This window comes from Gracilinanus agilis, chromosome 5 (assembly GCF_016433145.1).
Source record: "Gracilinanus agilis isolate LMUSP501 chromosome 5, AgileGrace, whole genome shotgun sequence".
Taxonomy (NCBI): domain Eukaryota; kingdom Metazoa; phylum Chordata; class Mammalia; order Didelphimorphia; family Didelphidae; genus Gracilinanus; species Gracilinanus agilis.
In genome coordinates this window covers 285,676,958-285,701,690 of record NC_058134.1, presented here as the reverse complement: position 1 = coordinate 285,701,690, position 24,733 = coordinate 285,676,958, and the positions used below count along the sequence as shown (strand labels likewise).

At 41.3% G+C, this 24,733-nt stretch overlaps 1 protein-coding gene across 1 annotated transcript; it reads right to left on the bottom strand.

Moving 5' to 3' along the window:
• Positions 1 to 5,627: 5,627 nt before the first annotated feature.
• On the bottom strand, positions 5,628 to 24,159 carry TESPA1 (thymocyte expressed, positive selection associated 1). The gene is made up of 10 exons (XM_044679234.1): positions 23,997 to 24,159; positions 23,234 to 23,276; positions 19,976 to 20,025; positions 19,337 to 19,390; positions 17,603 to 17,639; positions 16,944 to 17,042; positions 15,774 to 15,982; positions 13,928 to 14,886; positions 13,261 to 13,357; positions 5,628 to 5,716 (listed from the first exon to the last, which is right to left on the bottom strand). Exons 1-10 carry the CDS (start codon positions 24,157 to 24,159, stop codon positions 5,628 to 5,630), a joined length of 1,800 nt encoding a protein of 599 aa, XP_044535169.1.
• Between the last annotated feature and the right edge of the window lie 574 nt (positions 24,160 to 24,733).

Sequence of the window (24,733 nt, the reverse complement as noted above, 5' to 3'; positions counted from 1 at the left end):
TGTTCAGGGTTAGTCAGAGGGAGAGAAGGGTTTGGCGTTTCTGACAGCCACTAGGGAGAAACTCAAGATAGGGAAGGGTCACAGGAATGGGTAAGACTGAGAGAGAACCTGTTCTCTCAGCCAGGGAAGATTTGGCTGCTTTTAAAGTAGAGGGTATACTAAATCAATAAAGCAAGGGATGGTTTGATTCAAGGATGTCCTACTTGCCTATAGAGAAACTAACCCACAAAGTCTATTCACTAAAATCCAAAAGTCACCCTTCCTCCCAGAGCCCACAGGAAAACAGGAAAGGAAACAGGGAAATAGTATGGAGAAGGTCCGGGAGAGGTCCAGAGAAATTAGCTAAGTTCAAATTGTCCAGAGACAAGGCACAGGCCAAAGCAAAGCCGAATGCCAAAGGCAGAGCTCCAGTTAGTTCTTCCACTCTCTTCAAGCCTCAGAACAAACTGACTCCTCTCAGGATTCTAAAGCATCTAACTGCCAGAAGTTTTCAGTTAACTTTTGAAAGGGCAAAAGCTTTTATTGCATCTTTGCATTACAAAAGTTAACCCCAGAGCTAGGAAGAGCTAGAATCATGTTCAGTTTCTAGCCTAATGATGGCAAATAACCCTGGGCAACTCAGTTAACCAATTGATGCTTTAGATAACTCTCTCTTAAGACTTTAAATTGCAGAGAAGGTGCAATGGGTAGAGGGAATTTCCTCATCTAGGAGTTTCCCATACCAATGAAGCCCCAGGTCCAGGCTTTATCTCTATCTTACTTATGATTATTACAAAAATTCTCTTTGTTCTCACTCAAATATTGTTTCTAGTAATAATTAGCAGCAATTAAATGTATTAACATGAATAACATTTGTGTGAGAGAATTTGATTGACTAGATTTGGAAAATCTTTAATGTTTTGTATACAGTATTTGAAAGGTCTAGTTCTAAATTCAACTTATTCTAACACGGTTTTAAAACAGATCATCAGAGCAAACGTGTATCACTTGGGTGTACTTACTAAATCGTGAAACATAGGATTGATTTTTTTTAAATATTAGAGCACCAATAAAACATCTCACTAGGGAGAGAAATTTTTGGATTACTCTAAAGAATTTCTGAATTGCTGGCTCTCCAGTGAGCTAGACCTATTGTCCTGGGTTTAATCAGTCACTGCAAGCAGGAGCAGAGAGACCTTATGGGTGGAAGTACTGGAGGGTGGAGGCTGGGGATGTGGCCACCCTCCAATGGGAATCCCAACTCCCCATGAACGTGCTTCAAGAGGGGCTCTCCCTGGCTCCTCAACACAGCTGTCAGGCAGGCAGAGGCAGCTCTTTCAGCACAAGGGAGAGGAGGAGAAAGCCTTTAGAGAGTGAGGGGTGAGAGGAGAAAGGAGAAGGAGGAGGCGACTTTTGGGGAACAAAGGGAGAAGGGGAGAGGAAGGAGGAAGAAAGTAAAGGCAATGAAGGGAAGGGAAGAAGGAAGGAAGAGAGACAGAGAGGAGGGGAAATCTTGGGAAAGTGAGGGGCGAGGGACAAGGAAAGTGGGAGGAAGGAACTTAGGGGGAGGGAAGGAACGGGAGGAGAGAATGAAGAGAGGGGGGCAACCTTGGGAGAGCAAGGAGTGAAGGGGAGAGGGAGGAGAAAAGGGAGGAGGAGGGGGAGAGAAAGTAGAGGGGGAAGCCTTTGTTCCAGAGCTAAGAATAGAACCAAGAGCATCACTGTCCCTGCAGCAAATGATTCTAATTGAATTCATTTTATCTGTGATTCTGCTCTCTTTCGATGAGGGTGGTGGAAAGGGAGGGAAGGGGATATATGAGGAGAGGAGAGGCAGTGGGAGTCAGGAATTGCCAGATGACCTAAATTATGCCAAGAAATTATGCAATTTCTTCATCCTCAGCCTGGTGAACAAACCAGGAGAGGTCATCTTGTCCATCTTGTCTCTAAGCAGGAACATGTCCATTCCAATTCAGCCAAAGGAAAAATAAAACCTCCCTTGGGTTTAAAGCGTCTCATAGTTGCTTCTAATCATCCATGGCAACATTAGCAAATCCTTCCTTTTTTGGAGATTAGGAGGAATGGGGCGTCCTTTCTTCTGTCTAACTCCAATTCTTCCTGCTGCAGAATTGGCTTATTTTTGTTATGTCTTCAGGAAAAATTAGGAACAGATTTAACCTGGCTCTGCATCTACTAGGAAGGGGGCTGAGTAAGCTTCCTAATCTTTCCAAAACTCAATTTCCTCATATTTAAAATGGGAATAATAATAATAGCTGCACTATTTGTTATAATAAGCAAGTGAGGTCATTATTTAAAATGTAAAGAAATATGTCAAAAGGTATGCTACTTTAACAATAAGAAATATCAGTTTCCTCATCTTTAAAATAGGTATTATAATAATAGTTGACCATTTTTGTTATAATAAACAAGCGAGGTCATCTATGTAGAAAGGAAAGGAATATATTAATTTATTATTAGATAGGAACTATGAGAGCTTATACTTTGGTGGTATAGCTTTCTAAATCCCAGGATTACCTCCACACCACAATAAGGTTCCAGAGGATGATTTTTCAGGTGGAAGCCAGCTCAAGGTCCGGATGCTGTCCATGTCTGAAAAGATCTGGGACTAACTCTTCCATCTTCTCCTGTAGAGGCAGTTCCCAACTGCCTGGTTCTTTGCACAATTATACCATAGGCCTCCTCCCCACAACAAATAGGAATATGGATGGTCTCAACTAGTGAACTGGTCTTTGTTGAATTGCAAGAAAGGAAGGGGAGGGTTCTGTCTCTGAGCCTTTCATTAATGAAGACCAGAAGAGTAGAGGGAAGGATCAGTCAACCCATTGCCTTGTTTACTTATGCCCTCATACATAAAGGTGTAAGGGACAAGTAGGATCATTCTGCAGGAAGTCATTGCAATTTCTTCATTCTCAGCCTGAGGAACAAACCAGGAAAGCTCATGATATCCATTTTGTCTCTAGGCATGACTATATTCAACCCAGACAAGTGAGAACTCTTATTTTGAGGCAGGGACTAGTATCCTTGTCCATGTCACTTAGCAAAGACTATCAGGTCTCAAACCTTCTTCCTATCTTTCTCTGGCTGTGGTAACCTACTTTGTTCAATTTTGAGTTGAAAATTTAGGAAGTCTTCCCTAACTACCCTATTCTTTAGTGTTTTCCTCTGAACACAGCACAAGCTGCCTATAATGAATTTTCTCTCTCCTTCCCTCCCTCCTTCCCTCCCTCTCTTTCTCTCTCACTGCCTTCCTCCTTCTCTCTCCCTCCCTTCCTCCTTCTCTCTCCCTCCCTCCCCCTCCCTCCCTCTCTCTCCTTCCCTCCCTCCCTCCTTCTCTCTCTCTCTTTCTCTCTCCCTCTTCTCTCTCTCTCTCTCTGTTTCTCTCCCACCCCCACCCCATTTGTGAATCATTAATTTGACTGTAAGCTCCTTGAGGGCAGAGGGCAGATCATTTGTAGGACAGATGCTTTTATACTAATGCTTGGTGGATTAGGAAGACCAGTAACAACCATTTATCTATTTATGATTTCTTTACTGAGGATAAAGAGATTTTAAAAAATGAAACAACTCTTTACCTCAAGGAGTTTACATTATCTTGGGATCATAGACCCATTAAATCTCAAAAGGAAACACATGCCTTAAAGGTCCTTTAGCTCATCCTCTGACCTAATGACCAAATCTCTTCTGCAATACCCATGACAGCTGCTATTGAATTAGAGACTCTGCTAGGTTACTTTCATTTGACATTACCTCCTGAGCCTGTTTCATTTTTTGACAGCTCTGATGATTATAGGGAGCTTTTTATGTTAAGCTGAAATTTTCTTTCCTGTAACTTCCAGCCTCTGTGCTCCAGAGACATGAAATAAGCCTAATTCCTGTTCTAGATGACAGCACTTCACAAATGGGACGACAGTGATCATGGCCCACATAAGGGTTCTATTATAAAACACATTTTTTTCCCTCCAGAGATAAGACATTCCAGTTAATTCCCTAGAAAATACATCAGAGCTTTTAAGTTTTTTTCTTTTTCTTTTCTGCTTTCAGAAAACTTTCAATTTTACAAGGACCAGGAGGTGGAAATCACCCAGAAGACAATCTTCTCTTCTTAAGCAGACATAGCATTTGGGGTTGTAGAGAAGCTGGACATTAGGGCTCCCCATGGATTGTCTGTTAAACAACGACCAAGGCATTTTCTCTCTCTCCATGGTTTACCCTTCTCACTTGGGAGGTAATACAGAGAAGAAAAATGATATTTTTATTGTCTCCATTATATGGTGGGTTGCATTTGCTCCTTAGTTGAGAACAAAGAGGAGAGTACCCAGTACCCAGGGCACTTGATCTCATTGAAAAATCCTCTACTAGCATTTAGTGGCCATAAAACTCACAAGGCAAGACTTCTCCAGGAGAAAAAGGGATCTCATGGGAAGGTGGAATGACCAAATTGAGAAACTGTTATGGCATGAAGGCAGCCTGGAAGTGGTGAGCAGCAGTTGCAAGCAGTAATTCAGAAAAGGGCATTCCCCCCTCCCCACCCCTTCTCCCTCCAGCCAATTTTAGCCAAGAGATAGAAGCAGGGCTTCTGGACTGCAGTTTGTAGAATGGTCCATTCTTCTAGGATTAGAGACAATCCCTTTAGAATGAGAGAGAAGAGATCAAACAAACACCAAAACTAGGTGAAAAGTCCTCTGGAAGAACAGGTCAGCATCAGAATTCCATTGTTTCTGGGTGGCTTAGAGATGAAAAGTCCCTCTTCCCCAAGCCCCTTCCCTTTTCAGTTTAAATCTCCCTCGCTCTGATTGCTTGTCTCTGTGGTGAAAAATACACACATATATAGACATGTATGTATGTATAAACACACACATACATACCATATATATCTTTATATCTATATACATATATAGAGAGTTGTGATCCTTTTTAGATATACTTTATCTCTGGGTGGCTTTCCCGGTATGTCCCCAAATTATCCCGTGCCATGTGTATGCCTGGAAATCTTGAGCTGTCCAAGGTCTAGGCACAGAGACCATAGAGGGGTTTTTTGGTGGTCATTAGGAATTTTTATCATGATGTCGGGAACAGCTTCATCTTTGAACAAATGCTTCTTCTATGTTCTCCTAGATCTGACTGTGTTAGGCATCAGGGGTTTCTGGCCTAGACAATCTCAGGTAGGAACTGAGCTTGGGCTAAAGCTTCCAGAGCTAATTCTCTTCCTGCCTAGGGTCATTTCTGTGTACAATGTCCACAGTGGGATGACAGAAAGGGATAGTATTTGAACATCCACATGAGTAGAATCAAATGGAACTTGTGTCCTCAAGATGGATTCATGGATTGGTCCCCTTCTTCTTTGACACAATTTCTTTGCAGATTTTTCTCGTTGTAGTTGATGCCTGAAGCTGAAGACTCTTTTCCCACCCCTTTATTGGTTCCCCCAGTCCCTAAATTCAGAAATTGAGCATGGTACTTGGAGGTATAATCAGTCTTTCCAACTTTCCCTCATGTCTTAGGCAAGGAGTGGAACCTGAGAAGTGAACCTCTGTTCAGATACCTACTGCTTGCCCTTGGGCCATGGTATGTTCATAGCAGGTGGAATGAGGTCCCCTGGAGCTAGGGATTAGAATCCCTAGAGAATCTTCTCAGTTGACAAATGACTCGGGTGGAAGGAGTTGTTCCTCCACGAAGCCACTGCTGTCAGAGTGGGTGCTGCTGGTGTGAAGGAGAAAGCCTGTAGTGGAGATAAAGAGGTACTATAAGCAACTGGGATTAAAGGAGTAGTTAAGACATCCTCCATAAGAATTCCTTCTGACTGTAGGGTCACTGAAGTACAAACCATTAGCACGTTAGAGCCTGAAAGTCAAATCTCATTTTACAGATGAGGATTTGTTATAGTTTAGTCGTTTTTTTAGTCCCAACTGACTCGTCATGATCCCTTTTGGAGTTTTCACAGCAAAAATATTGGAATGGTTTGCTACTTCTTTCTCTGGCATGCTTTCAATTTATTGATGATGAACTGAGGCAAATTGTGCAGGATCATGCTGCTAGAAAGTATCTGAGGCTAAATTTGAACGCAGTTCTTCCTCATTCTAAGGCCAGGGCTTTATTCTCTATACCACCTATCTACCTAGATGAGGATTCTAAGTTTTTATTATTGTCAATATTACCCATCACAAAAGAATTCCATTGTTCTAGCCACTTTTATAATTCAACAGTTTTTGTTCTTAGACATCAGTAATGCCCTGCTTCAAAAAGCTTTTCAAATCCTTTCCTTTTCCACTTTCCTTTCTTGCCTTGGTGTTCACCTAGAAAATTCCCTAAAGGTCAGAGCTATTTTTACCTCTCAGCACAAGTGTCTGTGTATAAAGAGACACCACGGGCTTCCAGAGGGTTCTGCCTAGAAGGAAGGCACAGGCTTAATATTGACCACATAGCTCATTGGTTTAGAGAGACAGAAGTCATGAGTTTGAATCAATATGGGCCAGTTTGCTTCTGTGTCTTCCACAGGCCTATATGGACTAATAGAAATGGTGCTGGGTTTGGATTCAGATCATCAGAATCATGAATGACCTTAAATGTCATCCAATCCTGTTCTTCCATTTTATAGACTGGGGAAATTCCCTGAAATCATAGAATGATCCTGGCTGCACCATTTACAAATTCTGCGTGCTAAACAAGTTACTTAACCTGTAGAGGACTAGAGAATTTTAGAACTGTAAAGGAATATCCAGTCCAAACCTCACCTGAAAAGAGATCTCCCCTACAGTATTCCCCCAAAGTGATCGTCCGGCCTTTGTTTAAACACATCAAGTGAAGGATAATCCACCATCACTTGAAGAAACATGTTCCACTTTCAAAGAGCTGTGATTACCAGGGAGTTCTCACTCCATCAACCCCAAATTTTCCCCTTTTTCATTTCTTCCCATGGCTCCTAGTTCTGCCTGCCAGGGCAAAGCAGGAAAAATCAAATCCTGCTGTCACATGCCAGCTCTTTGAGCAGATCTTCCTTTCTACCCTATTTTCTTCTCCAGGCTACACACAGTTCTTTCAACCTGTCCTCACGTGGGATGAACAAGAAGCCTTTCACTATCTTGGCTGCCTTTTCTGGATATGCTCCTGCTTTGGAATGTCTTTCCTAAAGGGTGAAATTCAGAAAAGAACACAATATACCCAGGGTCCCAATTAGTACAAATAATGAATCCTGTGAAGTGGTTCCATATATTCAAATATATACCATCCAAGGCATAATTATGTAAAATGCAATCCTTGGTTCTAGTCCCAAAGTGTATTGTAGATGTGGTCTACTTGAGGTACAGCATAGAGGCAGACTTTGCCTGGTTTGAATCTGAGCTTGAGTTTCCTTGTTTGTAAAATGGGGTTAATAACCCTTCTCTCAAAGGACTGTTATAAGTCTCGAATGGAGTTATAATAATAATAGCTAAAATATCCCATATAAAAGAGCTTTAATAATTGCAAAGTACTTCATATGTACCATCTCATTTGAGTAATATATGTGAATAAAGTAGATCGAGTATTGTTATTGCTGTTGTTACATGAGGAGCGGTGGATAGAGTCTGTCCAACTCACTCTAGCTCAATGTCAGATATTGAATAAGAAGCATCACTTATGTATACAATAGCCAACACACAGATGACCCAAAGGGAGGAGAGCTTGGAGTGACTCAACAGAAGCAGACAGGCGATGGTACAGACCACATACCTGATAAATCTTGGAAGATAGTCTAGAAAGGACCAACAAACAAGAAGTCCCCAGAGCATGCTAGACAGGCAGAGCTGAATGGAACTTGGAGATTACCTCCTCCAACCCCATTATCTTTACAGATAAAAAGATAGAGGAAGTAAGTCAGTCTCTTTTATCCCATGATTCTCCAGCTATAGCTTTTCCAGGAGGGGGTCGGAATTAATCCTGTGATGCTTTGCCTGTCCTGTCCAAGACCTACTTATTTTTAGTCTTTGTTTAGAGATGCTTTCAGTCTTAACTCAGACAAATGGTGTCTAAATGTGTCTAGTAACAGTTATTGTGATGTATCACAGAGCTACAAAAACATTTTGAGACCATCCACTGTTAGGGGATGGCAATCATGCTCTGTTTCCCCTTGGCTACATAGAGCATCAAAAGTTGACTTTAGGGGTTGGATGAGTCTCAAATATGGTTCCTCCAAGTATCCAAAGGTGATTTAGACTTGTTTTGTTTGGCCATGGACCAGAGATAGGTGGAAACTGCAGAGAGGAAAATGTCCACTTGAAAGAGAAACTCCCAAAGAATTATACCTGTCCAAAAGTGGAATGGGCTCATTGGATGATGCATTTCTCATTATTGGAGGACTTCCTGTAGAGTCTGGATGGCAACTTATCTTGAATGTTGTTAGAGACTGGCTCTATCCTGTTTTTCCTGAAGGCAAAGGCTTTCCAAAGAATGGAATTCCTTAGATAGAGGGGGAGTGTGATGTGTGAGTGTGAAGGAGCTCCAGAATGGTCCATCAACAAGTATTTGCTGTTTCCCAGATGCTTGGAAAGGGTCCCTCAGAGAAGGGAAAGGGGTAGAGGAAGGACCACTACGATTAGGAAGAAAGGGTACTGGGGAGATGTGTCACCTGAGTTTGGATCGATTGGGATGGATGAGATGGCCCTAAAAGTAGTTGTCAGAACCTCCCCCTCTCCCCTCTTCTCCCCAACAACACACGGGCCACATAGCTAGAAGTATGTGCACAGCTGTGCAGTGACATCATGAACCCAAGGGAGATAATTGCAGGCCTCAAGAGGCAGAGGTGGGATTGTTTTTCATTGATTAGAAAACCCATTTTACTTAGCTCTGCCTTTGATGGCACAGAAAGAATAACAGTCTTGTATATTTATAATAGGCCCTTTATCCCTGCCAGTATAGAGTTGTCTTTAGAACCATTTGCCTTCCTACAGACTCATTAGGCTGAAAAGGTTGTGAGAATAGGAGGAAGAGAAGGGTTAAGGATCAGGAGCCATCATCCTACCTGTCCTCTTCTTTCAGAGTAGGACTCTGCCAGAGCACAGTCACAGGATCATATGGAGAATGCTTGAGCTTGAAGAGTCCCTAATGATCATGCCACCCAACTCTCTTATTTTACAGAGAAGGCAGCTCAAGTTCAGAGATGGAAAGCTATCTACAAAGTCCACACAGGCAGTGTGTGGTAGTCAGCACTAGAATTGTGGTCTTCTGACTTCAATAAATTTTTCCCCAGGGGAAGCTCTTATTGACAAAAGGTCACAGCTTTAGAGCAAGAAGGGACTTTGGAATCATTTTACAGATGAGGAAACTGAGGCACAGAGAAGGCATGTGACTTGCTCAGGATTACATAACCAGCAAGTGTTCAAGGTGGGATCTGAAGCCATGCCTCCCTGACTCCAAGTCCAACATCCTATTGAGCAGGTAGAAAATTTGCCACACCTGAGTTACATTCCCAGAATCCTTTTAAGTTACATCCTCATTTGATGTTTGGGAGATAAATCTGGCAGAGACCCACTCTATGGGGCTCTTTTTTTTTTGGGAGCTTGTGCTTTGCTTTGGTAAAGTGCTGTAGGTGTGAGTTTTGGGCTTGCTTTGCTCACTTTACTGAAAGAATCCTTTTTCTTTTCCTCCTCTTCTTGTTTATTATTAAATTATATATGTATATATATATTAAAACATTAGGAGTATTTATTCATTTTTACTCCTACACTAATTAATGGACCACATTGCCTTCCATTCTTCCAAGATATCCAGCGGGAGGATACTCCATCATGTGCCTCTGTTGTTCCTTTTAAAACCAAATTATTTTATTTCAAGAGAGTTCAGCCACAATCCCACATGCTCTAATTAGAACCCAACTTCCTTGAGATTATCCTCTTCCTTTCTTTGGCTATAACCTAACCTATATCCTAGGGTAGAAGAATAAATGGAGGCTGGGGATGGGAAAAGGAAGCACTGCCCTTTGGAGTGACTGGCGCCCTCAGTTCTGCACAAGGATTAGGAAAGACCTTTTGTCACTCATTAGCTCAGCTCAGAGCTCCTGCGTCCTGGACCTCGTGAAAAGCTGATTTAGCATTTACTATTACAAGTCTGACACCTGGTGGGGAAATAGCAGTTGAACACTTTGAGATATGTAATCAATTCAAAATGATTTGCCTTGTTATGGAGCATCAGATTCACAGATTACAGGAGCTAGAAGAAACCTTAGAAGTCACTCAATCTAACCCCCTCATTTTATAGAAAAGGAAACTGAGGATCATAAAGATGAATGTATTGCCCAACGAGAGAGGAGCACACTAGAGCACCGACCTGTTGACGCCAAACATTCATATTCTTTCCACTACTCCATGAAGTGGGTTAAGGGATGTAAAAGAATGACAGTGATATCAGACAGTCCAAAGAATTCCCCAACCCTTTCTATTCCTCTTTAGAATGCTTTCTAAAGAATTTAAAGGCAGACCTGTGCCTTCAGCTGCGGGGGGATCTCCCAGCAAGGAAACTCCCTCCACGGAGAACTTTTCTGTAATTTCTATACAGTCTTAACAAGTTACCTGGGATTCTGAGAGTATAAATTGCTTAGGATCATATAATCCACATGTATCAGAAGTAGTCGAACTCAGATCTTCCAGACTTCAAAGCTGGCCATCTACCTATTATTCCAAGCTGCCTCTGTCTGTATCTCATATGATGTCTTTGCGGGCAAAATCCTGACATATTCCAGTATGTCAATGTTCTTTTCAAAATGTAGGAATGCCAAAATGGACACGAAACTCCAGGTGTAGTCTAGTTAGGGTAGAATATACTTCCTCGAGTCTTTGTTAATTCAGTTTGTCACCTTAACTTTCAGGGCTGTTGCGTCATATTGTTGATTCAGATTTATTTTGCAGTCTCCAAGACCCTTCAGTGATTTCCCCCCTATTTGAATGTTTGTGAACTTATCCTTCTCCATTCTGTATTTGTTGGATGGATTTTTTGGACCCAAGTCCAGTATTCACATCTGAACATCTGACAATTTCATCTTGGCTCCTCAGGCTGTAGATGTCTCCTTGGTCCCTGATTTCAATCAGATTCCCACGACTCTCTCTTCCTTCCATTGCTTTTCTCTGCCTCCTATCTGAATTTCTGTGTTCTTTTCATCTGTTATTTAGTTAGGGACCCTGGGTTTCTTCAGGCTAATTAGTTTAATACTTACAATTAGCCACTAAGGTGACTCTTAGCACTTATCTCTAATCACCATTAGCAACTAGTTCTTTGTTTATTTACACAGAAGCTATCAAAACCATCCTATAATAAATACCAAAGAGGCAGACTGAGGGTAGTATGCATAGAGGGCCCAGTCTGGCTACTAGGAAGCTCTAGGTTCAAATGAGGTTCCATTTTAGGATTGTCCTACCCTACATTAAATCATGGGCCCATCCAGACTTTCTCTCTCTCTCTCTCTCTCTCTCTCTCTCTCTCTCTCTCTCTCTCTCTCTCTCTCCCCTCCATGTATGTATGTATGTATGTATGTATGTGTATATATAGGTATGTCAATTATATATACATGTATAAACCATCCAGATACATATGTGTATTTGAGTGTACATGTATATATATATATGTGTGTATATATATATATGTGAGTATTTTTTAGGGTTCCATTTGCTTTATTACTTAGAGAAGATGTATGGACAGTAAAATGCCAAAGGCTTGCTTTCTACACCAGTGACAACAACCAAACACCAGGTGGAATGCTCCCAGATGGAAGGAGAGAGGGGGGGGGGGACAGGGAGAGAGAGAGACACTATGATTTATATTACTATAGGTCACCCCAAACAGCAAATTATCTTCACCTTATTTCTATGTCACTTTGGCACAGATAGACATAAAACTTAGGTTAAGATAATTTGCTATTTTCAGCTATCATGGAGGTCGCCCCACTTTCATAATTCTTTCTCTGTAGTATAGGGGTTTGCACAAAGTGCACAAAGTGGGTAGAAAACCTTTGATAGCAGGTTTGGATTTCTCTGGTGCAAATATTTACCTTCCATGTAAACAAGCAACTTGTTGTTAATGATGACTGGAGAGAATTGGTGGGTAATAGGTGAAAGCAAGGAATTGGAGAGACTAGACTGAAGGGGTTCAGGGTCCTAGATTAAAAAAAGAGATGGAAAGATCTCAGAGATTGAGGTAGAAGGCAAAGGAAAGTGAGTTTAGAATTGAAGTCCAGAATTAGGAGACATGACTTAAATGAATAATATGATTTAAATGTATAATAACTTAAATAAATGACAAAGTCAAGATGAACATTTCATTGGAAAAATTTAAATCCTGAACTTAAATTCACTTGGTGAATGCAAGATGAAGAAGGCTGGCCTGGCAATAATTAGAGCAATTATCTCTAAAACTCCAAGTAGACTTCCAGTTCAACATGAGTCAACAATATGAATTAGCACCCCAGAAACCTAACACATCTTGCATTAACAGAGGGATGGTGTCCAGAGTGAGAGGGGCAATTTTTTGCCTTAGTCAGAACATATCTAGCCCAGTTCAGAACCCTTTGTTTTAGAAAGGATAATGACAAATTTGAGGACATTTAGAGGAGAGTATTTGGGTTGGTGAGGGGCCTCAAAGCCATGGCATGTGGTTAACAGAACTAGGAGGTATTTAATTTAAAGAAAAGACTTCATGGGGATGTGATGATAGGATCATACATTTAGAGTAGGAAGAAGAATAAATGTCTAGTCCACTCCCTTCACTTCTCAGGGTGGATTGCTTTACTGCTTCCTTAATGGCCAGAATGAGAACACCGGGGCATTTCAGTGTAGGTTGTAAGTAGGAGATGGGGGGAACTGGAGAGGGAATATAAATTTCATAGGCAACCACAGAGAGAAGGGACTAGGTTGAAGGTAGACAGAGACATCCATATCAAAGACAGCTCAAATAAACAATGAACTCCTAAACTAGACAAAGTTGGTCCTATGTTTGCTATTGGCATTTAGAAAGAATGTGTGTCCTCATCAGTTCTCTTGTTTTTGTTGTTTTGAAGACACCCAACCTGAGGAGCTTTTTCAGGATAGAGAAGTTATGGGAAAGGGGCGGGGAATGCCCTCAAAATTGTAGTTTCAAGAAGGGGCCTTTGAGTAATGGTATCAGAAAGGCATGATTCCAAAGTATGGAAATGTCCTTTGGTTCCCCAAGTCGGGGTTATCAAAAAAGTCTGGAAGCAAGGAGATTAGTCCTCATGGCTCTTCCAATCTAGGGACCAGAATATTTCTCCAGAAGAATACTTACTCCTGGACTTCCACCTAGAGGTGGCAAGAGATAGTGAGCAAGGACACTCAGGTTCACGGATCCAGTGGCTTCCTTCTTCATCACTGTTGCTATACACCTGTTGCCAAGAAACATGAAAAGCCCTATTAGGAACTGTAGTAGGTAAAGTTGGCTGTGGAGTGCAGAGCAATAGGCATCCTAAGAGCTTTTGTCTAGCCCCGGCCAAATAGACTGAACTCATTTGCAACAGGACACAGAACTACAATAATGTGATGTAGGTTTTTAGACTTTTTTTTTTGTTGTTGTTAAAACATGTAGTACATACAAAACCATGTGCACATGGCATGGCTGACTTTTAGAGTCAACAGATTGGGCATTTTTTTAGCAGAATCCTAGTACTGGTTGGGAATTCTCTACAGGGACAGAAATGAGGTTAGAAATTCCACAATCTGTCCTAGAAAGCTTCTTATATGCAAAACATGTTTTTCCCCTCCTAGATCTTTTCCAAGGGGCTCAGGATATAGGTTGCTTGTTGGGATTGGGGTTCTCATTTCAGAGAGGAGGCAATCAGGTTCACGTTTGCCTTAAATATATTTAGGTTCCATTTCTGCCATCTCACTCAACAAATCATCCCTCAATCCTAGAGCAAAGACTCATGGTCTTTTTCCCCCCAGTATTCTATACTCACCTCCTCCAAATCTAAGGAGTCCCGTTGCTGTTCAGTGAACCTCTGGGGTATTGTTTGGGGCAAAGCTGATCCCACTGAGTTCTTCCCCAACTCTTCCTCAGTGGTGGCCTGTTCCAAGGGGCTGACTCTCCTCCCCTTGATACCTTGGTAGTTCCTCTGGAATAGTCGCCTTCTTGCTTGAACCCTTGTCCTTTCAGGACACCTCAGACTCTTGCAAAGCTCCAGAGTGCTACTGGCGTGCTGTTCCTTGCTTAAATGTGTCTCCTCTTTGACTTTCAGGTCCCACAGTTCTCTCTCTGTAACCCAAGTCATCTGCTCCTTTGCCTCTGCTCTCCACTCCAGATCCCGTCTGCTCTGTGGCTTTGCTATCTCAGTGTTTGTACAGTAGAAGGTCTGTGGAGTAGATGCCTTCCAGATATGTGGAGTGAATCCTGCAGGGGGCTGGTTGGAGATGTAAGTGCTATCCCATTTAGTGTCTCTTTCTTCTTCCAGATCCCCATAGTTCACAAGTTTAGTCTTCCTTGCATCTCTGCAATGGCAAGGCTCAGGGATAAGTTCCTCAGTTTGAAAATGTGATGTCTCTTCTCTGGAGGAGAGGTCTGGGGCAACTTTTCCACTTGGCTCTACCTGGAGAGCAAGTTTATCTTCTCTCACCCTGTCCATCACCTCCCACACCACTTGATCCAGACTATTTCTTTGGGTTGGAGCATGGGGTGGAGATGGTCCATCCCGAGGGGTTGTATACAGGCACATCTTGGATACAGCTCTCCGAAGACGCTCCACAGGGGATTGGGCCTCAGATTCTGGGGAAAGGATCCTAATGAGTGGTGCATCAGCAGCACTGGGCCAGAACAATTGAGATGGCATGAACTTCTGGACTGGGGTCTTGGACACATAGGAGTAGAGGCAGAAAAAGGCATCAGCAGTTGTGGCCAATGTTTGTACTTGCTTAAACCGACCTGTGAGAACATTAAGGAAAAGAGGTGAACATGGTGCTGAACTATGATTCCGAATCTATGATTCTGGGATCCCTTTGGAAACTTTTGGATAACTTTCAGATCTTCTGAAATCCCCTTTGAAACCTTTCAGAAATGAAAAGAAACCAGGGAAGGGACTCCTGATCCTTCCTGGATTTGGACTGCTGGCTGGATTTGGGATTCCGAGAATCTCAGAGTCAACAGGGTATCTAGGGACTATCCAGTCCAATCTGTATTTATATAAGAACAACTTCCTACATAATGGCCCCAACAAGTTCTCCCATTCAACCCACTGTTTGAAATCTCTATTAATGGGAAATTCACCTGTTCCTGAGGGAGCCCATTACACTTTTGGACAGCTTTGATTGTTAGAGAAATTTTCTTTTTGAGCTGATATTTACTTCTCTATAACTTCCGTCAGTTGTCCCAAGTTCTACGTTCTGATGCTAAGCCCAGTGCTCTAACTACTGTATCATTCAATTGCCTCCATCCATTGTAACTCCCTCCAATCTGCAATGACTGTTCTATTTTTCCTGATCACAGATTCAGATGAAACAGTCCTAAATTGCATCCAGAAATACTGCTGTGGTATCATGGAAAAATGTACAGGATTTAGAGGCAGAAGAGTTAGGTTCAAATCCCATCTCTACTACTTACTACTTATATGAAAGTAAGGGGGATCATGTTACTACCACCCCCTCACTTTCCTTATTTATAAAATAAGAAATTGGCTTAGATCCTAGATTATGATCAGATCTTCAACAATCCAGCTAAAGACATTGGAACGTATGGTCAAGGAAAGACTGCCTAAGGCTTAGAGCATTCAGCCCTGGCAGTAGGGGGGCAGATTGACCTTCAATGACACTTACTGGCCAGCATCAAGCAGGGGTCCTCCATCTCTATCCTTTGCACCTGAGCTTTCAGGAAGACCTGGAAATCAATGCCCTTTGCCTGGGAGGGGGTGGTGAAGAAGCGGGCAGGAATCCGAGCTGTGGCTCTATGATCATCTTGGGCAAAGCCTAGACTGAAGAGGATATCCTCTGCATCCTCCCGGACTTTGTCCAGAATCTCTGAGATGCTGTGGAGAAAGATGGGCTTAGTGAGGGCAGATTATGCAATAGAATTCAATCACAGTGTCTCAAGCATGACAGAAAGGAAGGAGGGAAGGGAGGAAAGGAGGAAGGAAGGAAGGAAGGAAAGAAGGAAGGAAGGAAGGAAGGAAGGAAGGAAGGAAGGAAGGAAGGAAGGAAGCGAGATAGAAAGATCGCTATACTCAAAATCAGGCATGGTTTTGCATCTCAAGTCTTATACTTCCTAGGTATATGACAGTGTGCAAATCATCTCACTGCCTACCTCACAAGGTCGTTGTGAAGAAAGTATTTTCTAAATCTTAAATGACTTTGAAATCCAAGCCTTGTTCTTTCTCTTCCTACCCCTACCATCAAATTGCTTACGGCTAGGAATTAAAGCTTTATTTGCCCAAAGGTTCAATCTGCAAATTTTCTTTGATTATTCTTAGGATGTGAATTTGCACCTTAGTTTTTCAGGAATCATTACCTTTTTCAGATAAGGAAACTAAGGCTTAGTAATATTGGCTAAGGGTTACATAAATGGTAAGGTGTGGATGCTCTTTAAAGACTAAATAAACTTCTCTAAACATTTATTTTGATCTGCTTTGTTTTTACTGGTATCATTAAGACTATTTACTAACCAGTCATCTCTCAGTTATCCACAAGGAAGTCTTGCAATATTGAAATCTTAGGGTTCCTTTCTCAAGAATAACAAGACTAACATTCAAAAGGGGTTTACTTTTCAAATTGGACTCAGAGTTGGACAGTATCTTTTGTAGACATATGGTCCAGGGCAGGAAATGAGTTCTGATCACTCATTCGATGTTAATTCCCATTTGTGAGTTAATGGATGATTATCTGAGCCCCAGAAAGCAGATGCTCTAAAAGGACACTAAAAAAAGGAAACAGGAGGCTCAAAATAGATTGATGGTTTTGTTCTGATCACTCAGTCAGTCATACATTTCCTACCTTGAACTTGTCTTATTGGTCCCACTGGTCATGTTGCTAGATGCCATACTACAGCCAAGATTGAGTAGATGCCCTGGCCTAGTTGTCTCCAGGAAATTCCTGAAAGAATTAGAATTGTTGTCAACCTCTTTTCTAAGAAGTATCATCCATGCTAACTGCAACCCAGTGTTCTCAGAAAGATTGAAGGATGATGGTGGTGGTGGTGATGGTGGTGTCAATCTAATTGCCACCCTGCTCCCCTTCTGGGTATATTCATCTCCCACTGTGGGCACTTCAGCTCCATATCTGGGTACCATCTCAATTCCTTCTAAATGTCCTTCTTCCTTCCTTTTGGTTATCTCATCCTCCATTAATTAATCTTATTCCCTTCTGAACAGACTCATTCCTCCACAAGATACCATCAAACCTGGACTGATGGGTTATGGGGAATCATTTGGTATTTATGAATCCCATGGAGGAGGGGGTGAGGAAGGCATTTGGGAGGGGAGGATGTTGTGGGTGGAAGGTGGAGGCCTATATCAACAAGCTAGGGGTAAAATGGAGAATGTGTAATTCAGATAGTCTCTAAGACAACAGGAAGTATCCTGAGACCACCTGGTCTGTTTTCCCAGGCAGAAAACTGTTTATCCAGTTTCCGTAGAATAGCTTTCATCACTCACCTGGAAAGGAGTTTGCCATTGGATGCTAACAGAATTGCTGAAGGATGGAGGAGAAGGAAAGAAGGGAAAACAACAAAAAGAAAAGAATGGTCAAAGTTTCCATCTTGTCTCAGTCTGACTAGCCAGTCCTTCCTTCTCTGGTGCCTGGACCATCTTTCATGATCCTGTTGCTCATCCTTGGGAATCTCTATTCTATCCTTTTATGTAAATTTAATGAGAATATCTGTCTATGCTCTTGTATCCATAGGTTGGTCCTCGTGCTAGGACATTCCCAGAATGCCAATGGATGAAAAAGTTGCCTTGACCTTTGTACGCTTCTCCAGGGGAAGGAATCACAGAATCTGAGAATGTTAGAGTTGAAAAGGCCCTAGAAATCATTCAGAACAAACTTATTTTAGAGATGAATGAAGTCACAAAAAAATGAAATCATTTATGTGAGGTCAAAGGTAGCTGTCTTCCCATCTGGTCTCTGGAATTCTTAGAAGTAGAAGAGCTCAGTTCGAGTCCTAGTTATGTGTTTATGGATAAATAAGATGAGGGTGCTGATTATGACTCATTTTGATTTAATATTTTTACAAAGCAGTAACAGATGAGGGGACAGAGGCTCAGAAAGGCCTAGTGATTTGCTTCTAGTTATATGACTGGTAGAAACTTGGAGCAGGGCATTGGCACAATTATATAGTTTGTCAATATAACTGGAAATTAAGCCCAGGTCCCTATGACTCTAGTTCAGGGTTCTCTTCATGACATCAGTTTATCTCCAGGGCAAAGAAAGTAACTAGCTGGAATATATATTCCATCATCGTCACCAGAGCATGGGACCAGACTTACTTTGAATGCTTGGGGTTGGGACTATAAATCAGTCTTGTATGTCTCAGTCCAAGTCTGTAGAGACTGAAATGTCTACAATGCTCAGCTTAGGTGCATTCTTGGTCTCAGGTTGTCAGAACGATGATCAGAGAGAACCCCAGAGAAATAGGGAAATGGGAAGTTGATCAACAATAGATCATCTTCTCGAGGCTTAGTGCCTCTTTCTTACTGCCTAAGGTTGCCAAACCCCAAAATTTCTCTGAAAAAGTATCTGGTACTTTGCCTTGCTATTCCTCAGGTTCCTCAACTTTAAAATTGAAGAACTGGGGGCAGATGGGTGGCTCATTGGATTGAGAGCCAGGCCTAGTGATGGGAGGTCCTGGGTTCAAATCTGGTCTCAGACACTTCCTAGTTGTGTGACCCTGGGCAAGTCACTTAACCCCCAATGCCTAGCCCTTACCACTCTTCTGCCTTGGAGCCAATACACAGCATTGACTCCAAGAAGGAAGGTAAGGGTTAAAAAAATAATTTGAGGTCTTAGATGAGTGGACCCTAAAGTCTCTACCAGGTCAGGTAATCTGTGATTCTGTGGTTATAGTCCCTATTAATATTAATATGTATTAATATGCCACATCTCCCAGAACAATACACACATACATACTATGTGTGTATGTATGCATGTATATTTTAATAGTTAAAGGGATATATATGGAATGTAAAGGAATGTATTTCTAATAGCAGAATTTCAGAAAGTTATGTGTGTATGCATATTTCTGAATTGGAAACTTTTCTGCATCCTTCAGATTCCATAATGTTGGAGGTAGCCTCCCCCAACCTAAAATAGAGAGTTGCCCCAACCCCCTCTCCAGATCTCATATTATATAAACCTCCCTCAGACCCCAGAAGAGGCTCTTTAGCTCTTACCCTCTGCTCCCAAGGTCAGGTCATCATCAAAGCTGGCTCCATGGCTGGGACATCCTTAGACATAACAGAGAAACCAAGAAGATCTCAGGCAAGGGAGCCTTGTTTTCCCAAGTCATAGGGTACATGTATATACAATGACACATAAATGCACACAAAATCTTAATGTGCAAAACTACACACAAACTCAGTAAGTATGCGCATTTGCACACAAGGATGAAACATAGATCCATACACATTCATGTTTAAATATACGCTACTGCACACACTCACATGTAACTAAAATTCTCTTTCCCCTGCCCCACTCACTCCCCAAACAATCACATATACCATAAACTCCTTGAGAGGAAGGATTATCTTTTGTCTTCTCTGTATCCCTAATACCTAGTAAGCGCTTAATTAATTTTTATTGATTGATTGACTACTAAATAGTGACAATAATGCAGTATGGTATCATTTAGAAAATGAGCGATGTGTACATAGAGAAGACCCAGTTGATCTATGCTGGAAACTATCAACATTACCTTACTTGAGCTTCCAGTGATCGATGGCAAATATTTGCAAGAGAAGGTAGAATTTAAAAATAGACACAATCCACAGTCCAGGAAAGAGAACAAAGTAGGGACTAGATTCAGCACTCACCACCATGGATGGACAGGCCATGCTCCTCAGGAAACCCTTCCTCAGAAGATCTGAAATGCAGAAATGCAAGGTTTTGCTGCTTGACCATAAAGATCACAGAATTTTCCTGGAAAACTAGATGGTCCCTCATGGAAGGAAGGTATCCTAAGTTAATAGCCACATCCCATGGGTTTAATTACACTCTATGCAGACAAATCCCAGAATTATGTCTCTAGCTCTACTTTCTTACATGAGTTCCCACATCATCAACTATCTTTTGACCAGCTCTAACTAGATGTCCCAGAGGCATCTCAAACTTGAAGTGTCCAAAATAAGAGTTTGTCATCCCCAGCAAATTCTTCCTTCTCCCTAGCTTCCTGATATTCGCAATACCACCATCTCCTCAATTATCCTAGGTTTGCAAGCTCAGAATTATCCCGTGTCTTCCTTATCCCATATATCTAACCTGTTACCATATCTTTTCATTTTAGCTTGTGCATCTCTCATTATGTCCCTTTTCCTTCACTTACACAGCCATCACTCTGGTTCAGACCATTATCTCTTGACTGGACTTTAGTGATAGTGTGCTCCATTCTTTAAGTCTTTCCAATCTCCCCACCTCCATCCATCTGTCAAAGTGATTTTCCTAAAGCATAGATTTGATCATATCATATCCCACTGCTACTCTGTCCCACCCTCCAAGAAAAAAAAAAGAAATCCAGTTGCTCCCTATTATTTTGAAGATCAGCTACAAAGTCCTTGTTAAAATCGTTATCTGGGATAAGATGGATGCCACCTTGACTGACAGGGATGGCAGTTGAGAATTTGGAATGTTCCCAGGTGCTGTGAGCCAGGGGCAAAAATCGGTTGGCTCCACCCTATAAAGACCCCCTAGGAACAACAGTTGGGGTCTCTGATTGAGAGCTCAAAGCTCAGAGCAAGAACTGGGACAGAGGGAGGTGAAGGATGGAAGAAGGTAGGTCTGAACCTGTAACCTGTACCTGACTGAGAGAGAGCTAGTGATCAATTAACATCATTGATAGTAGAGCTGAGAATACATAGATCATCAATCAACATCAACATCAATAGCCTTCCTGGCTTGGCTGTGGCCAGGTCAGGTCAGAGTTAGTGAGAGAGTGAAGACCTCCAGCTTCCGCCAGCCTAGCAATCTCCAGACTTGATCAATGATTAGCTTAGTAGCCAAACCAATAGCAATAGGGTTCCCAGATCCTCAAACCTATTACCTTGTTTTCTTTTCCCATTAATAGTTAATACAGTGATTTACCAACAAGTACCTTTCCTGAGCAGTTATTCTACCACAGCCCTTAGGAAGGGGAGAATCAATACACAGTCAGATAGATGCAAAGAAGAACTAGGAGTATTTGCTCTGGATTCCCAATGAAGTGATGAGTTTTTTCTCTTGCCTCAACTAATAGAATAGACTGTTCCCTGGCTTCTCTGCATCTATCTTTTCCCTTCTTCATGGAACAATATGAATAAGCCAATTATCTATCTTATATCCAGCCTTCAGGCTTATTTATGTGAGGTCTTAGACTGGGCATGATACCTGTGTTACTTCTCACTTCGTACTGTTTAGCACATGTGGGCTGGTGTTGTTCATTTCTCCTAAGGAAGGAACCTCGCTTATATACTTTGTGCTAATATATGTCTGGGATGGAAAGGTGGCACAGAGTACCAGGCTAGACTCGGACACTTAAGAGCTGTGTGACCTTGAGAGAAAATCACTCAATCCTATTTGACTCAGTTCCCTCAGGAAATAGCTAACCACTCTAATATCTTTCCAAAGAAAACACCAGATGGAGATCACAAAGAGTCAGAAATGGCCAAACAACAACAATATACGCCAATACTTCTTGTTTTATATATTTTGCTCATAGTAGATGCTGAATGAGTGTTAAATTGACTTTGTTGAATGATATTTCTTTATATCCCTCATCACATCTAGTAGATGTCTGAATGTAGAGGACATTGGAATGTAGGATTTTGATTTGGAAAGCACTTTGATTTGGAAAGCACTAGATATCATCGTGTCCATTCCTTTAATTTTACTGATAAGGAAACTGAGGTTCATAGAACTTAAGTGGCTTGATTAAGATCACATAGGCACTAAAGAATAGGAGTAGACTCTCAACTGATTCCTGGAAAAAAATCACAACATAACATTAAAGATATGGTGGTGAACTAGTCCTTGAAAAAGAAGTAGTGAACTCAATGATCCAGGATGGCTTCATGGTCACATAAAACCAACTTCATTTCCTTTTTGGCAGTTTTATTAGACTGGAAGATTAGTGGGAAGCTAGAGATTTAGATTGATTTGATTTCAGCAATGCATTTGACAACATCTCATGCTTCCTTAAGGAAAGGATAGTGAGTTACATGATCGAATAATTGGGTGGTTTCAAAACTTATTGGATAACTGGAAAAAATTTCCACATGGAAAAACTCATCAGATCTATGGATAAAGGTAGAGTTTATGCCCAAACAAGAGACAAAGATGATCAGAATCTTTGATTCTGAAGGACAGTTTTGATAATATTAAATTTTTAAAAGTGTTTGTATAAATAAAACCAATGTAGCCAAAATTAGAAGGAAAACACGAAAGTAGGGAAATATTTATAATAAAATTATCTGATTAAGATCTAATTTCTCAAATATATAGAGAATGGTGCCAAATTTATACAAAATAAGACATTCTCCACTTGACAAATGATCAAAGAATATGGACAGTTTTCAGAAGAAGAAACTAAAGCCAACAATATTGATATGAAAAATGCTCAAAATCACTAATAATTAGAGAAATAAAAACTAAAGCAACTTTGAGGTGTTGCCTTACAACTATCAAATTGGCTTATATGACAGAAGAAGAAAATTACAAAGGTAGAGAGGATATGGAAACATGGGTACAATAATACATGATTGATGAAGTTGTCCAACTTCAGTGGTCCAACTAACTATTTTGGAGATCAGTTTGAAACTATGTATATACCCTTTGCTTCATCAATATTACTACAAGGTCTGTATCCCAAAGAAAAAGGAAAATGATTCATATGTACAAAAATATTTATAGTAGCTCTTTTTATGATGGCAATAGTTCTAATCCACAGCTCTAACATAAAACTGGAGCACACACACACTTAGATTTTGCATTTTCCTACTATCTCTTCAAAACCAGAGGGTAAAAAGGTTTAGACTAGAGTTATGGCACTCATCTCTCTTCTACCTTGGCTTGCCTCCTACTGGTCATAGTTCTGTACTTACCCACAATCCTGTAGCCAGTCTTCAATCTTATTTGTGGGATACTCTAAAGAAAACAGAAAGTAAGTCCACAGGCGAATTAAAGGAAACTGGAATCACAGCATCACCCTTTACTATCATCCTACCTTCCTCTACCTGACTCATTACCAACAACCACTCATTTTAGTTTCTGTGACATATCACTTACTAGACTTTTATTTTCTACTAACATTGAGTATAATAAAAGTTATGACCTTCTTTATTTAGGTTAGCCATCCCCAATGTAGGAAAGCCATTACCCTGGTAAGTAGGGCAGTGTTCATCCCCAAAGAAACAAAGGGATTTGTCCAAGATCACAAAAAAATTCTGTCATAGGGACAAAAGAAAAACGCAAATCCTCTGACTCCTAATACAATGCTCTTTTCGTGGCATGTCAAAATAAATTAGTTCCAGGATGATATGTATTTTAAGAGATAAACTCTAACATTCTGATATCCTCACAATTCCTCCCCATTGTTTGATTTCTTAAGGCTGGTTCTCTGCTTCTACTTCTGTTTCCATTCATTCATTCATTCAACAAACATTTCTATTAAGCATCATCTAAAGGCAAAATAACTTCAGCCTTTTGCTCAATGCCTCAACTCTTCTTAATCCTCTGAAAGTGGTCAAAATGAAGTTCTAACAAATCCACGCTGGCTACATCTCTGCCCAGCTGCACCTTGCATTATTTACCTAGAAGAGCCCACTCTAATGGTCAAGTCTTTTTAGAAGCCTAACTTTTCCTCACCTTCCAAGAAGACATCATCCAAGTTGGGGGGCTCAGGGTCCGGAACATCTTGCAGAGCAGCTGCTGCCTCCTCCTCTAGGATCTGTGTCTGCCAGTTGTGGGTCTTTTGCAACCATGCCCGCCGCTTTTCCCAGGATGTGGGGCTGAGCACAGAGCCCTCCATGGCTTGTGGTGGGCCTTCAGAGCATTCCACAGCTATAGCACGGGTCACCTGCAAAGAGGAGCCACAGTGACATCCACTGACGAGCCACTCTGCTTCCTAGTGGCTCATTCCATTTTCCTCTTTCTTCCCATTTTAAGTTGCAATTAATCCTAGGCCATTGAGACCCAACCGTTCACCGAAAGGAATGAGGGACTTGGGAGAAAGAAAAAAATCAATTTCTCTTCCTGCAATCTCTTCCCACATGAATTTTTTCTATGTACCTTGTTATAATTTTCAACCACTGTTTCTTCTTTGTTTATGGATAATGACTATAGGCAGTGAGATGGTATAATAAATAGAATGCCAGACCTCAAGTTAGGAAGACTTGTCTTTCTGAGTTTAAATCTGGCTTTAGGCACTTGTGTGACCCTGGGCAAGTCACTTAACTCAGCTGTCTTAGTTTCCTCATCTCTAAAGTGAGCTAGGGAAGGAAATGGCAAACCACTTCAGTATCTTTGCCAAGAAAATCCCAAATAGGGTCATAAAGAGTACAACGTGACTGAAATGACTGAAAGCAACAACAATAATGGTGACT